The sequence below is a fragment of the Echiichthys vipera genome (assembly GCF_963691815.1).
Source record: "Echiichthys vipera genome assembly, chromosome: 10".
In the NCBI taxonomy this organism is placed as follows: domain Eukaryota; kingdom Metazoa; phylum Chordata; class Actinopteri; order Perciformes; family Trachinidae; genus Echiichthys; species Echiichthys vipera.
Genome location: NC_139835.1, coordinates 22,331,218 through 22,346,990, shown reverse-complemented (window position 1 = coordinate 22,346,990; position 15,773 = coordinate 22,331,218). Strand labels below are relative to the sequence as shown.

At 39.9% G+C, this 15,773-nt stretch overlaps 1 protein-coding gene across 1 annotated transcript in view; it reads left to right on the top strand.

The window, feature by feature from the left end:
- Positions 1 to 15,773, top strand: part of mgat4a (alpha-1,3-mannosyl-glycoprotein 4-beta-N-acetylglucosaminyltransferase A) — a 32,434-nt gene that overhangs the window by 4,866 nt on the left and 11,795 nt on the right. The window contains exons 2-3 of the mRNA XM_083921164.1: positions 10,008 to 10,175; positions 11,133 to 11,273. Of these exons, the coding sequence (XP_083777290.1) occupies positions 10,008 to 10,175; positions 11,133 to 11,273 (309 nt within the window). The remainder of the gene's footprint in view (positions 1 to 10,007; positions 10,176 to 11,132; positions 11,274 to 15,773) is intronic.

The window sequence follows — 15,773 nt, the reverse complement described above, 5'->3', positions numbered from 1 at the left end:
TTGCTTGTATTTGGATATCACTATAATTGTGGGATTTTAATGTATCAATGCGTTCTCTGTGATTTCTGAGAGTTACAGTAGCACTTACCAATCACAAAACACTTCCTTTTTTAAAAATGTGATTTCCTCCTTGCCTTTCTTGAGACCATGCGTCCCCCTTCCTCTGTCTTTAAAGGCATGGCTTTCTTCCATCATCACGTCATCCCAAACACAATGGGCCAAAAATAGCACAAGTGATTGCAGTAAAGAGGGCAAATGAGTCGGCGGGTAGGGAAGTTGTTAGGCCAGATACATGGTGTATGTATTAGTTGGAATGGGAGAGAATATGGCTGGCACATTGTGTTTTCTCACAGTAGTGTCTGGCTGTATGTGTGGCTGTGTATACATTTAGTCTGTGTGCACTGTGAGGTAGGGCAGTTTGCCAGACAACTCCTGAGTGGCCTGGAAGGAAGAAAAGCGCGGAAAGGCCAAATCTTAAAAGAGAGAGGATGAGAAAAGCCTCAGGTGGGATGTAAGATGGAGAGAAAGGATGATAGTGCTGACAAGGCAGTGAGACCGTGGGATATGTTTTTTTTTTCTGCATTTTGTACCCTGCTTTAGACACACACACACACACACACACACACACACACACACACACACACACACACACACACACACACACACACACACACACACACACACACACACACACACACACACACAGAGTCCTTTTTCTGGCAAAACAGGAACAGGCGTGTTCAACACTTATTGAGTTAACAATCAGCGTTGTTTCCCTCCCTGTGCCTCTGCTCACTTCCTGTATCACACACTGCCATTCATTCATTCATTCATTCATTCATGTTCCTTCTCTTTTTCTGGACAGATTCCCCAGACCGCACACAATTTCTCCTCAGTGTCAGGGATGAGAGATGGTGATTGTTTGGGCTCTAACCACTCTCTTTTTATTAATCTGTGGCTAAGCTAGCCTTCAGGGCTCGGCTCTTCTTCCAATATAGAAATACTCCCCAGTTCTGATATAAATGATGCCATTGCAGCTTCAACGCTTACTTCATTAGGAGTATAACAAGATAGATTTTAGGGCGCACTCACACTGTCCATCCGTACCGTGCCCGTGCTTTAGGGTACTTGTCCCCCCTCCCTCTCCCCCTGCGGCCCAGGCCCGTTTGTACTCACACTGCCTGGGCCTCGGAGCGAATGCTTCTTGCTTGCCTATACGTCATCACGCCGTAACACGTCACACGTCACACGCATTGATTGATGTCATCGCGATGCGCCTGTTGCACTCACACTGGTCTAACGAACTAGACTTTAGCCGTGAAATGTGCTACGGTACGGATGGACAGTGTGAGTCCCCCCTATTGTGATATGTTGGTAACTGGCATCCTGGCTCTGGCTCAAGTAATTAGTATAAATTAGTGTTTTAGTATAATAGTATAGCATTAAACAAAAAGTATATAATAGTATAATGTTAGTATACTATATATATATATATATATATATATATTAATTATACATTTTCTGTACATTTATAGAATTGCATATACTGTAATTGTTTAATATCATTGGTTATTAATTACAATTGGACATACAGCAGCTTAAGAAATGCACAGTTAACATTTATAATTTTCATAGGTTTTGTTCTTTCATCAAGTCCATGTGCAAAAAACTAATGCTCTGCATTAGTGGTTATTCAGGTTTTTAATGTGCTGTCCCATCCAGGCGTTGATTAATCGGTTCATGAAAAGTGACACTGAGGAGCACATTGACTTCATCAGAAGGCAGCCGCTCCCTCCTCTCTGCTGCCGGTGCTTCAGACTCACTAGGCTGTGGGATTGACCGGCAAAGGCGCCAAATGAATAATTAGTTACTTTAGAACATTTGGTTGCATCAGCCTCAAAGGAATTGAACCTCTTTTCTCTCAGCCTTGCAGTACCAGCTTTATGTTTTTTTTCTTTTCGTCCATCTTGATTCACTCCACGATTTCTCCAAATGTCGCTTCTTAAGGAAGATGGGAAAGGGGCGGGTCCAAAAGGACTGGACTAAAAGTAATCTGCTGGGAGAGAGATGCTGTCACATGTAATACCAAGCAGTGGCTGGCAGCCCACTAACCTGGGTCAGTCAACCACACAGCACCTTTTTTTATGTATATTTTTCCAATTGTCAAGTGGCCCAACGGGAAAACTCCCAGTGCTCCAGATGGCCAGTCTGACTATCTGCAGACCTACAAGCACCGTGACAGCTGTGCTCAAGGTGACGGCCTTTTTCATTTGAAGAACAAATGTTCATGACGTGAGTCCTCGTGGCCATGTAGATGCCTTTAGATTTTAGCTTAAGGGCAGATTTATCACTTTCGTACTGCTTACACAATAATTTCAGATAACCACATCAGTGTTTCACTGTTACTTAGTTGTACCATATGTACGTTGTATGTTTTTTTGAAAAGGGAATCTGAAAACAGTGTTAAGACTGTCTACTTCACGATCAGTAAACATAAATTTAAATTAAGATGTATTAGTAGCCTGCCTAATCCCAAATGCTGATTAGTCTGGATCCTCTCATTTGACTTTTGATTTCCAAGAGGCGTAATCAACTGTGCAGAGGAAAATGCTTCTCGATGCAATTGGATAGAGAAATAGGCAACACAGTACAGAATATAACGGTATATTTGATCAGCTCTGCCTAATTTGATGGTTTGATCTGAATATGGTGAGCCTGAAAAACTTTGCTGAACGGACCAGCAGACTGGACAGGGGTGTTGTCAGTCATCATTTTAAACCATTTGTGTCTCAGCTGTTTTCTTAAAGTTGTAATCCGTAAGAACTGAGGTACTTTGTTTTTAGCGGCCTCTTTGGTGGTAAGATGTAACTGCAGGCGATCCTGTTCTCTGAGCCTCCATCTTGTCACATTCATGATCACTATGTGTGCTGACCTTTTTTTTGTTGCTCTTTTGTAAACTTCATTAACACACTGCTTCTCTACTTCCAGTGCGTCCCCTATACGTTCCCCTCCTAAATCCACACACACACGTTCCTATTATACTTCTGCCCTGACTACAAGCCTGACTCAAAAGTTGGAAGTCCCCATTTTCCAATTACAAGTGAACGCAGCAAAACCGTTGGTGATGATTGAGGCCGGGAGACCAACCGCTATCAGCAGTGTCACCAACATGGCGGCCTGTTTACATTTAGCGAGGGAATGTCGCCGCAGACATGAATTTGTAATACTTGGAAAAAAAGCAAGTAGACGTGCTTTCATTAGTGGCGCTTATGATCAATCGCCATTGTTTTAACTCACTATTTGATAGATAGTAACTTAAAAGACAATTAAATTAAATCTTACGGAGTACAACTAACGTATTAATAATTTTGTTTATAAAATGACAGAATACCAATTATAATTTCTCACAACCCAAGATGACATTGTAAGATTGGTCTTTTTTTCTTTTTTCAAAAAGTCAGATATTTAGTTTTGTATCATATTCACAAGTATTAGCATCTAATCCTGACTCAAAACTGTAAATGTTTGATAGTTTTGCTTGAAAAATTAAATTAGATGATTATCAAAATAGATTATTTTCCTGCAGCTGCGGCTCTAAAATTTAGATTTTGTAGTGGAGTCTGGACTCCCGTTGGATATCATTATACAATTGATTGGTGAGTGGTGACATCCCTGAAAGTGGAGCTTCCAAAAAAAGAGTTAGTCTGGCTGATAGTAGCCTTCCAGGAGCCAAGTGGAGCCAGAAATTAGCAGTAAGCAGAGCAGGGACACGCTCTCAGCTCAGGGCTGTCAGACAGCATGCTCTGCCACAAAGAGACACAGCCGGCTGCAGGAGCTTATCATGACTTACAGTATGGTAAAGGAAAAAGTGTGGGTGGGAGAAACAATGAGCCCATATTGAGGAAGCAAAATTAGGAATCCTTTTGACCCCTCAACTCTTTGTCCTTACTCTTAAAGGTGAAGTGAAAGGTTTGTGTTGTTTTGCGAAGAAAAAAAGGACAGAATGAGATGAAGGTGTGCATTTTCACTTTCTGCAAACTATACGAAACCTTTTAGGGAGTATCACTCGCCCACTCATGGATCGACTTGCACCTCTCCTCAGGAAAATACCACCGAAAATCAATACTACTATTGTGCGTGTGCAATATCGTTTATGTGTGTTGGTGTGCTTGTTTTTTCTCTGTGTGAAGATAAGTGTTGCTTGGTTTATACCCAGTGAGACGGTTTAACCAAAAACGTTTAACTTGTATTAACTAATATCACATATTAACACATTGTTCAGATCTTTTCAGTGGATATGATTATCACAGTACAGCAAGATTCTTCACATGACGGTGGCAAAAAAGAAATACAGTAACTTCTGAGGTGTACTTGTCTTTTCGACTCCATAACTCATGTTTGATTAATGATGAGAAATCTGTGAACTATAAGAACTATTAACTATTCCTATTTTTATGTTCTTATTCCTGTTAATCTCTAGTTCATGTTTTGCATCTTCTTCCCTACTTAAGAGACAACAGCCTGGTTAAATGCTCTGTGTTGCACATATCAGATGCTGTGTAGAACCATGTGGCTAGCAGGTGCATGACCATACATGCATAATGCATTTGGACATGTTTTGCATACATGTGCATCTAATTCCTATGTCTGGCAGGTGGAATCTAGCTGCAAGTCTTGAAGAAAAGTCTCAGTGACGTGGCAACTCGTGCCTTTTCAGCATTTACAAAAGAAAGTGTAAGGACGGTTACATGCTGATTTTATAATCTAATGTGAAGTACTTTTGAGGGAAATTGTCTTTCTGTCGCTACATGGAGACAGTCTGCTGAGATTATAATTAGAGGGAAAACGTATTTGGATAAATGGGGCTTCTGGCAAAGTGCCGATTTTAGGGTTTAAATAGGGTGCATTAAAAGCAGGAAGGACAACTATTAAATTAATGGAAACTTGGGATGATAATTTTGGCTTAACACTTAATAACCTTTCAAAAATAGAAAATGAAAGTGTGAGGTGAAATTTTAATAATGTCTGTATATAGTATATATAAAACACACACACACACACACACACACACACACACACACACACACACACACACACACACACACACACACACACACACACACACACACACACACACACACACACACACACACACACATATTTATATAAATATATATATATATCCATCCATCTTAAACCGCTTGTCCCTAGTGGGATTGCGGGGGGCTGGAACCGATCCCAGCTGACATCGGGCGTAAGGCGGGGTACAACCTGAACAGGACGCCAGTTTATCACAGGGCACTTAGAGACAAACAGTGACAGGCAACCATTCACACTCACACCTACGGGCTATTTAGAGACATCAATTAACCTGATACGTGCATGTCTTTGGACTGTGGGAGGAAGCTGGAAAACCCAGAGAAAACGCACGCAGACACGGGGAGAACATGCAAACTCCACACAGAAGGGATTCGAACCAGGAACCCTCTTGTTGTGAGGCGACAGTTTAAAACCACCAGACCACCGTTCCACTGTGTATATATATATATATATATATATATATATATATATATATATATATATATATATATATATATATATATATATATATATAAAATACACATACAGAGAAAATCGTCAAAATTTCCAAGAAAAAACAGAATCCTCTCCTTTTAGATTCCTCATATTTGGTGTCAATGTGGTAACAGTTTGGGCTGGAAGGTCACCTCACCAGCTCTTCTGTACCTATTTGCTTGGCTTTAACTATTTTATCCAATTCCTGCCAGGTTTTGTGGCACTGATGTGTAGAAACAGGCAGAATCTATAGTTAAAGGGAATAGTGCAATAATTTGGAAGAGCTTGAAGATCTATGTTCCCAAGCGTATGCTGTTTGTCAGCTCTCTTTCTCTGACATAGAGTCTTCAGATACTGTAACGCCATGACTTAATGTTGAGTTGGCAGAGCATAACAAGTACGACTACACGGATGTGGTGACTGTGAATCAATAAGTGCATTTAAAAGTTGTTTACAAAGGAGAGCTTCGAATTTATACATGTATAATAAAACCTACAGGCGGTTCATGTTCACAGTTTTACACCTTTGGCTCTGGTTAACATCTATTTTCCTCTTTCCTGATAAGAAACGTCCTTCAGGTGTGTTTAGTATACACCGTAGCTTTAAAAATAACCTGGACAAATAAGAGATGAGAAACTTACATTAAAACATTTCCCAAACACAAGCTTCTTTTAGTGTTTTAAAGACATCTGCAGACACCTCTGCATACTGTCCTAAGTTGAAACGTTGACTTAATATAATCATTATTTGTTCAACTTTATGGTTGGAGCCAGTTACGTTTTCTTAGTTACTGAACTCAGCACATATGGTTGGACACAGTTACCCCAGTGTCACTTTTGCTATGAAGTTGTAGTAAACAGAGTTTTGTCATATATGCTCACGTTGATTATTTTTGCAATAGATGCCATGACTGTATTGGTTTTTATTTATTTAAAAAGCAGACATTTTTTGGATTTAACCCATGCTCGTCAGTTCATTTTAGCCCTATATTTTTTCTCCTATCATCTATCTAATGATTTGATATACGCTAATCCAATACTCACAACATGGCTGCTGTGAATGTGAGTGATGCTTATGCATTTGGCTGAATGGCAAATTGAAGTACCCTAAATCAGCTCATTTATTCGATTAGAGCATCCTTACCGAAAAGCTGAACTAGGTAGATGAGAATTAAAAGTTCTTTAGACTCCATGAGGAAAAACGTCCTTTAGAAATGTGTCTGTGACTGACTGGGGGGCCTTGAGTCTGATCATTATGAAGGGTAGTTGTTTGAACGCCCATTTTACTGTATATCCGACTCCCCGTTCCTCCCACATACCTCATTAATAAATCAAATGAACAGGATTCAAGGATGACACATCAAGGCAAAAATACCGCCGGAGAGGAAGGACGATGGATACAGTGAAAAAAACAAAAGTGTATACCAGGATGGATGGACAGGTTGTGTAGAAAGTTCATCATACGGGACACTAAAAAACCGTATAAAATTAGGAGGAAGGGATGAGACAATGTTGAGTAAAGAGAGGAGAGGTTGTTAAGCTCAGAGGCAGCCACTTAGCCCTTCCCCCACAACTCATGGCTCTAGAGAGCAGAGAAGAATAACGAGATTGTATAGATGTACTCCAGACCTCAGGTAATTGTTTAATGCATTATGTTTACCCATTCGGTCATCCACTGCCTGTATACCAGTAAAGTAGGTTCCCCATTCACTATATTAATTGAATTTCATACCATTTGAGTTGTAAAAAAAAAAAAAGGCAAGGTAAACTTTTCTTTGCAGTAATGAAAGCATATCAAGAGTGACATTTAACTGACGTGTCAAGAGATTTGTGTAAACACTGCCCGACACACGGCGTTAACACACTCCTCAGGTAGAGGGAAAAGAGAATGTGATATCCTCAATATGCAAAACATCAACAGTCCCACCACCCAATACATCTGTGCAGGGGAAACATATAGCTTAATAGAAGCCTTGTCTACTTCTTGTTTCTGTTCCCGTAGTGCTCTGTGTCTTTGTTTCTTTGCACAGTGGGATTACAGGTGTGGTTTCATCTCAGCGGGCCTGGAGTCCAGCAATCAAAGGACTGATGTGGAGATGAAAGTCTTGTTTTTAGTTTGAAGCTGCCCTTTTCATGAAGTTTGGACCAAATGACAGCATCTGTCTGTGTATCTAGGAGATCAGCATTTAGGAGGAACAACATGGTTCTGTACGAAAGAGGAGCCAGGGCAGAGTGGATGGACAATAGCTCAGTCAGAAAGAGAGTGGTGGAGAGTGGAAGATAAAGGGAGTCTGGGTTATTGTACTGATAGGTTCCCCGAAAAGGGCACAACAAATCTACCCACAGAGGAAGATCAGAGACTGGCCAAAACCACAACCCCACCTAACACATGCATTCTCATACATCTGTCTCTGTGAGGCCGCTCACTGTTATAATGCATTCCCTAGCTACATTATCTAACATCAACTATCACAACTAAATGCCTAACCCAGACCCTCACCCTTACCTGAAGGCTGAACCTTAAACCAAAACCCCCACACAGGCCTTTCATAAAGTGAGGGCTGACCAAAAAAGTCCCCACTTTATAACAATGTTCTCACTCTGTAGGGGAAATTGTAGAATGTCCTCACGAAGACAGCTATACAAGTACAGACACACACCTGTAACCCTTATGAATTTTGGAATAAAATCAAATCTGTCCTGCTTATATTGACACTAAAGACTTGCTCTGTAGGTATGTCTACGTTAAACACACACACACACACACACACACACACACACACACACACACACACACACACACACACACACACACACACACACACACACATGCTTTCTTGGCTTTAAATCATCTTAATTCCTAATAATAACCTTTATTTGTGTTGCACTTTTCAAAAAGGTTTCAAAGTACCAGTACTTATAAAACAACAAAGCAATTAAATGGTTAGGTAAAAGCTGTAACTAAAAATACTAAAATAGAATACACAAGCACTTAAACAAGTGAAGTAAGATTAGCAGCCAGACTGACTCACTGTACTGTATCTCTCTTATTGAATACATCTATGATCACAGCCCACCAACGGACCAAAGCTACTCCCTTTTTCATAGAATTTCACAGCCTCTACTTTCAAACTCCTACACCAACCACTATAATATCTGTTTCCTGATAACGGCACTCCCAGGGGCAGGTTTCCTCACATGTTTGCAGTAAACCGCCTCTAACCTCAAAAGTAATTTCCAGTTAAAAAACAGAAAACAAAAAACATGTATCTGGTATTGCCAACAAGTAGCTGCTCCAGGGTGCTGTATCATTGTCGAGAATACCCTCATATGTTACTGCAGTAGTTCAGAGATTTGTAAAACAGCTTCGGTGCAAGTGCTGTAAATCCCTATACAATCTTGGAAATTGAAAAATAGCCCGCTCCTTTCCCCCAGTAGCTTGTCTTGAAGTACTCTACAGATCCAATGGTCTTCTACTCCAAAGTGCTTCAGTAAACCTGATGAGAAAAGATGAGATTAGGACTGTATTTACTGGGCAGCAGAGACCAACCGATATGGGATCTTTGAGACAATACCGATTTTAGAGGGAACATTTCACTGCTAAGGCGGCTGATCTAGTGATTTTTGAGCCCTTTGAGACTTTTTCTACGTGGATTGTGCAAATATAACACCTCAAATGAACTCTGGATGCTGCTTTCCTAAACAAATAACTTAATTAAAGAATTTTTAACAATTAACATTATACATATATCCATCATCATCTGCAACAGTGCTGACCACTACACCACCTTGTACAATTGTACAAATTAACACAGAATGAATAAAACAAATAGCTAACTAAATACTAAAAAAACAAGTATCCCCAGGGAAAGTGTTTAGTTTTTATTTTGTATCTGTGTCCGGGAATTTTAAACACATTTTATCATCACTGTGAAAAAGGGCATACTTAAACACATCTTCTTCCAAACTATACTTGAATGAAAAACAACCTGGTACACGTGAAGCATTAATGTTTATCATCATCAGTATTTTAATGTTGAGCCAAATTAGTATGCAGATTACAAATTTCTCAACATTTTGTGTTATTAAAGTAACTAATTTAGTGCTTTGTGTAGCCCTGGTAATGGCTTTATCACCATTCTACTGTATGGTATTGCTCATCTCAATGATTAACAATCAAGTACAGAAGAGATGCAAAGTGGTCTTTCTTTTAACAAACATTAAGCCAAACAGAATTTTAAATCAATCACATTTTCTTAATAATTCATAGCAAACTTGAGCTTTCCTATTCTTGAAAGTAAATGGTAATTCCTAAGAAACATATATCCTCGTCTGAATGACCTTAAATTATATATAATTCTTATGTTTTTCATTTCTTGAACTTAATCTAGCGACTGCTAATGCATCTGACCTTTCTTATTTTTGTCTTTATAGAGAAGCTGGTAGCGTACCAGCGGGAGTTCCATGCCTTGAAAGAGCGCCTTCGTGTGGCCGAGCACAGGACGCTGCAGCGCTCGTCGGAGCTCAACACTATTCTCGAGCAGTTCCGACGCGCCATTGCCGAGACTAACAACAGCAAAGATGCTCTCACAAACTTCTCAGGTAAGTGACACATACAGACGCTCATACACATTAACTGAGCTTTTACACTGTGTGGAAACATTCAAGTTTATCAGTCATTTGTGTGAAACAGATGTTGTAGCATAGCTCATCGAGCATTTCCCTCTTGTACTGGATCTGCATCACCTGGTTAAAATAAATAACACGCAGTGCTGCTAGATGCAACGAAAGTTTCTAGAAATTGTACCACAGTGTCATGGAGAAGATTAGATCTCAAAGAAAATGCTCATAGAAGTATGGTCTGTAAGATTAGCTCATTTCTGTGGAAAATGAAAATAAAACTTTCCATGGTCATTTTCTGAGTGGCAGGATTCTCACATCCGTGTCAACCCTCAAAAGCACTGGGTTGACAAAGCCATCAAGAGACAATTTCACTGCTTGGTACAGCACATGAGTGAAAGATTCAAAGTCTAGTTTGCAGTTTTGTTTTTAAGCTTATGTTGCACACTGTATGCCAATTTTACAATGAAAAGTCCTTTCCATATTCAGTTCCTTCACCATAATGGAAGTGTTGTGCTACTGAAACAGAAAAGTATTTCAATTTAATTACATTTGAATTTCTATTGTGGCAGTTATTCATGCTTTTTCAGACATTTTTTATTTTAATTTTCTCATACATCATGCACCCACAAATGGAAAATGAAAACTCAATTATATGCTTTTGTCTTATTATTGGCTGCAGTGGACTAGAACAAAACTTGAACTTGTATAGCATGCAGTATAAGTCACAAGCATCGACAGGGTCCTGCAGCCAGTGAGTACTCATATGCTCGTAAAGAAGTCACCTCTTCTGCTGTGTAATGTTTTATTCGATGATTCTGTTGATAAAGCATCGCTGTTCTACCAGAGCCACTTCACAGGTGGTGCTTTAAAAGTCAGCTTAATTTCACTGTCTGTCATCAAAACTGAGAGGAGTTTTCTCTGTGTGCCCGCTTTCAGATGAGACGCAGAAACTCCTGAAGGAGCTCGCCAATAGGAAACCTCTCCAGGTGCCAAATATCTACCATCACATGCCTCACCTTCTCAACAACGAGGGCAGCCTTAACCCTGCCGTGCAGGTTGGTCTCGGCCGCACAGGAGGTGAGAAGCGTACACAGCACATTCAGTGCAACAGTAACTGATTAATGAGCTTTCTCTCCAGAATATGAATGCTACAAAAACATTAAAACCCTCCCGAGATCCTCTTTACACCAGGGTGAGAATCAAGTCCCAACAAGTTTTCATTTGGTGACTTCTTCACAACAAGTATCCCCTCTGGACTGAGCATTGCTATAGGATAATTCTGGGGAAGATAATAGCATAATTGTAGTGTATGTACAGTGTAATTTCCCTATTTACTGTACAAGGTATGTATCCTACCGCTAAGCTTGATCGAACAGGGATTTCCCTTTTTTGCTTCCACATCTCTTTCCTACGTCTTGTTTATGACATGTGCTCGCCCTTTGTGTTCTAATGCTTGTTTGTTGTCCTCTCTTTTATCAAACATGAGAGGTGCACTGTGATGTTTTGAAAAGCGCTACACAAAGAAAGAAAGGAAACACTCCATCACTGCGTGGTTTTCTTTAGCGAAGACACTACTTTTTCAAAGCTCTCAATGCTGCTGTCTGTTTGTCAATAGCCTCCTCTTTCATATGGATTATTTTTCTTCCTCTTCACTCTTGTCTATTAACTCCTATTCTCAGCAACCCCGTTTTTATTTTTAAATGTCCTCTCCTTTCACCCCTCAAACGTTCAGCATTCAGCATGTGATCTCTGCTATATCAAGTTCCCTCTAAGAGGATTACTTATCTGGCATTGTGAGTGTGATAGGTGGGGTGACTTTGGGGTGCGCGTTTAGGGGCTGAGCAGCGCAATTGGTGTTTCCACATTCCTGATGACAGTGACCTTGGGGAAGAACAGAGCCCCCACACAAATTAGAGGAAAAGAAGGAGGGACAAGTCTGGAACAAAAAAAAAGACCTTCTTGTCCCTGGGCTGTAGCACAATGAGTGCAAGGTATTCCCACAGGAAATAAGGAGAAACGCAAGGCCTATCATTGTCAGTCTGTCTGGTTTTATGACAGGTGGGCAGGTATTTGTTACCTTTTTAAGACACTTTTTGGTTTTCTGTAGAGAATGTCTAGCCACTGATAATGCACAGTTTGTTGCTGCCTACGTCTTTGTTCTCACAAGCTTCCCACCCGAAAACACTATCCGTTGTGTTCCCTGGAATGCGCAACTAAGCTGGAGGTACAGCTACAGGGAAGTGATTGTGGATCTCTGCGGTGGTGGGTCACAGAAACACACGACTGCCCCGTGACATGCTTGATTAGCCATCGGCAGTCTTTAGCTCATTGTTCATCTTAGCCTTACTTTCCCCTTTTTTGTCTGCTGGTCCAAGCATATCTGACTTTGGGATATTTATAGCTGTGCAAATGAGGACATCATCATCGACTTTTAATTGAACAAGGATTGCGGGAAGAAACAGTTTAGAGAACCGCTGAGTCTGAAATGGTTGGAGCAGGGGCTGACTGGAGCCCCTTTTAGAAGACAGAAACAAACAAAAGAGCTTTATTGTTAATGCAGCCTTTCCTTTTCCAAATACACATACTGTATATAGCCTGTAGGACCCACCAGCTTGCCAACTTGTGACCTTTTAAACACAATCCACACTTATTTTGTTGCTAAGCGCCACCAGCATTTGTTTATACTGACCGACTATTAAACATGTCACAAGCTGCTGCAGTTGCTCTTGAACCTTCTGTTGGCCTGAAATGAGTGCAGGCAGTCATGTGTCTGAACCTCACTGCAAGGGCCTAAAACACGTGAAGGTTCACACAGTCTCCTCCAGATCCCACCGCTCTCCGTGAAGCTCCTCTCACTGGCATCCCACTCACTGCTGCTAATCACGCTGCCAATTGTATTTTTCATGATGTAATAGTGGTTTTTGCTTCTGTGTGAAAGAGCCATCAGTTGACAGTAACATTAACTTAATATTTGCATATCTTGTAGCTTCTGTCTTTGCTGGTTAATGTAATGTATTGCCTCTGATATCATTTCTTTTACACATCAGCAGCAGAGGGTTTGATTTGGCACAGAAAACCTTTGATTCTGCCGATTTCTCACTCAGTCTGAAGTTGTGATCTCAGTTCATTAATCAACACCATCTTATCTACAAGATCTAATCTAAAACTAATTGCAACTCTGTTTTTAACCCTCTCTCATACCCCCTCATACACCAAGAAACCCTATTTCCTAACACAGTGCTAGAATCTTGTATATCAAACAAATGTATCGGCAAAGCTTTAAAACATCACTTGGTTTGCCTATTTCTTCCAGCATGGGCCCTGATTGGCTAGCTGCTTCGCTGCAATGCAACACTGGGGGGGGGGAAACATAGGACATAGTTCTGTTTTCCTACTGCAAGCAGTAACGCATGGCATGTTGCAATTCACCTGCAAATGTGTGCATGCAGTCACGATCAGAACTGACACTGGAATATAATGACCTTGTCTTTTTGTTTATCCATACCCAAGACGTGGGCGTTATGGGATGCTTTTTAGGAAGGGTCATACGACCTATATTCAACCTTTACTTGATATTTTAATGAAATGTTAGGAGTGGAGTATAGGCTAATTACTTTTTGCTGCAAAGGTCCCCTCTATACACTGATGGTTGGATGATTCAACTTATATAATGAGGAGTATGATTTATGACTGCTTTGCTTTTTGTTTCCAGGCCGGAAATTCAATTTATTGAACAAACCACTAAAGATACTATGAACGTAGAGTGAGTGTCGTGACCATTTTAACAAAACTCTGAAGGATTTTTAATAGGTGAGGCTTTTCAACTCTAGGAGCAAGGCGTCTCTTCATGAGAAGGTATCGTCTGTGTTGACTTTGATAGAGGCAGTTAATTTGACATCTAATTAATGTAATATCAAAAGCAAATATATGTAATCGTGTAGACAAACAAGGTCATTAAATATGCATAAAACCCCAGCTTCAAACAAAAAGACTACAAACTCCCCGCCCTGTTGTTGCGGATAGGACAGATGGGCATTGTTTCTTTCTGTCTCTCATAAGAACATTTTTTTATTTTACTCCATTTAGCCTTTATCTTTTATATTTATTAATACATTATTTTCTGAACTCCAAAGCTATAATAAATAGCATGCTCTCTCTCTCGAAATGTTTCAAATACTGTACATACTTTTTTATGCTTTTTTTTAAACATGTACTCATACCTTAGATCCAAAGGTTTCTTCCTCGACACTAAAATGAACTAAATAATATGTAGCTGCAAGCAGCAATTTGCTGGACATTCCTAACACAGTCGAACACCAGCTCCTTTACGTGTATGGCATTCCAAATCATTCCCTTTCACTGATGTGACAGAGAAGATGACATAAATGTAGATTGTTTTGCTTTTTCTCTAAAGGACATGAAAGGATGGCGGAGTGAAGAGTCCAGGCTGATCAAGGGACACGGGGAGGGGCAGTCTTGGAGTCGGCCCTGCTCTCGCTGCACTCGCATGCATTATCACTCATTCACTGTCTGCCACCCTCCCTTATTCCGTCACTCTCTGTCTCTTTTCCTTCCACCCACATTTCCCTTTCATCCTCGACCTACTTTCATAGTGGTGGTGGGTGTCGCTATACGACACGGAGCTCAGTGTGAGGAACACAAAGCAAAACTGGGACAGATTCTCCACGCTGCACAGATCACTCTGCACCATTTCTCCAGTCCACTGTGCTGCTCGCTCGTTCTGCACCTTAAGTTTGTTTTGTTTAGGCCCCTTGTGCCCCACATCAGCTCAGTCAGCATGCTCCTCTCTTTAAACTCAGATATGCACGCATTAGTCCATGCACTCCACAGTCAGTACTGCCCTGCAGGGCTCGATTATAGCAAAACTCAGAATCCAGATTATTTTGGTCTATATTGAGATGACGATTATTTAACATGACCAATCACTGACTTTGGATGCATTTAATAAACTTTTTTTTAAATGTATTTTTAACTTTGAATATAAATTTATTGAAAAACAAATGTGAAAAAATGAGACAAATCAAATACATTGAATTTAGAAACACATTTTAAATAACTATTATAAAAAAAAATACAAATAAATTAGACCAAAATAAATTACATTGAATATGTTGTAGTGCACTGCCACAACCTACCTAAAACTCCTAAATGTATGTTTATCAGTCTTTATGTTCCTGCTCTCTGGAGTTCTCTACCACAGGAATTAAGGTTGGATACAACAGTCTCCTTTTAAAAGCTTTTAGGTAGTTTGAAGTGTTCTGTTAAAGGGCAACACTCAGTATTGTTGTTTTTATTATGTCTTTTTTAATAATAATAATACTTTAGTATTTTATTTCCTCTTCATTGTAATACACGTTTTTATGCTATATTTTGTTTATCTATTTTTATATTATACATTTTTGTTCTTAAATTGAGTCCACATTTCATAGTAAATACTAATATTTATCAATAAACTTGACTTTATTCAGTATTTTGAAAAAGTATAATCCAGTCAGTAACTCAGTAAAAACAGGTGAAAGTGCACGGCTCTGAAGGAAAGGGGTGCTGGATTAATTA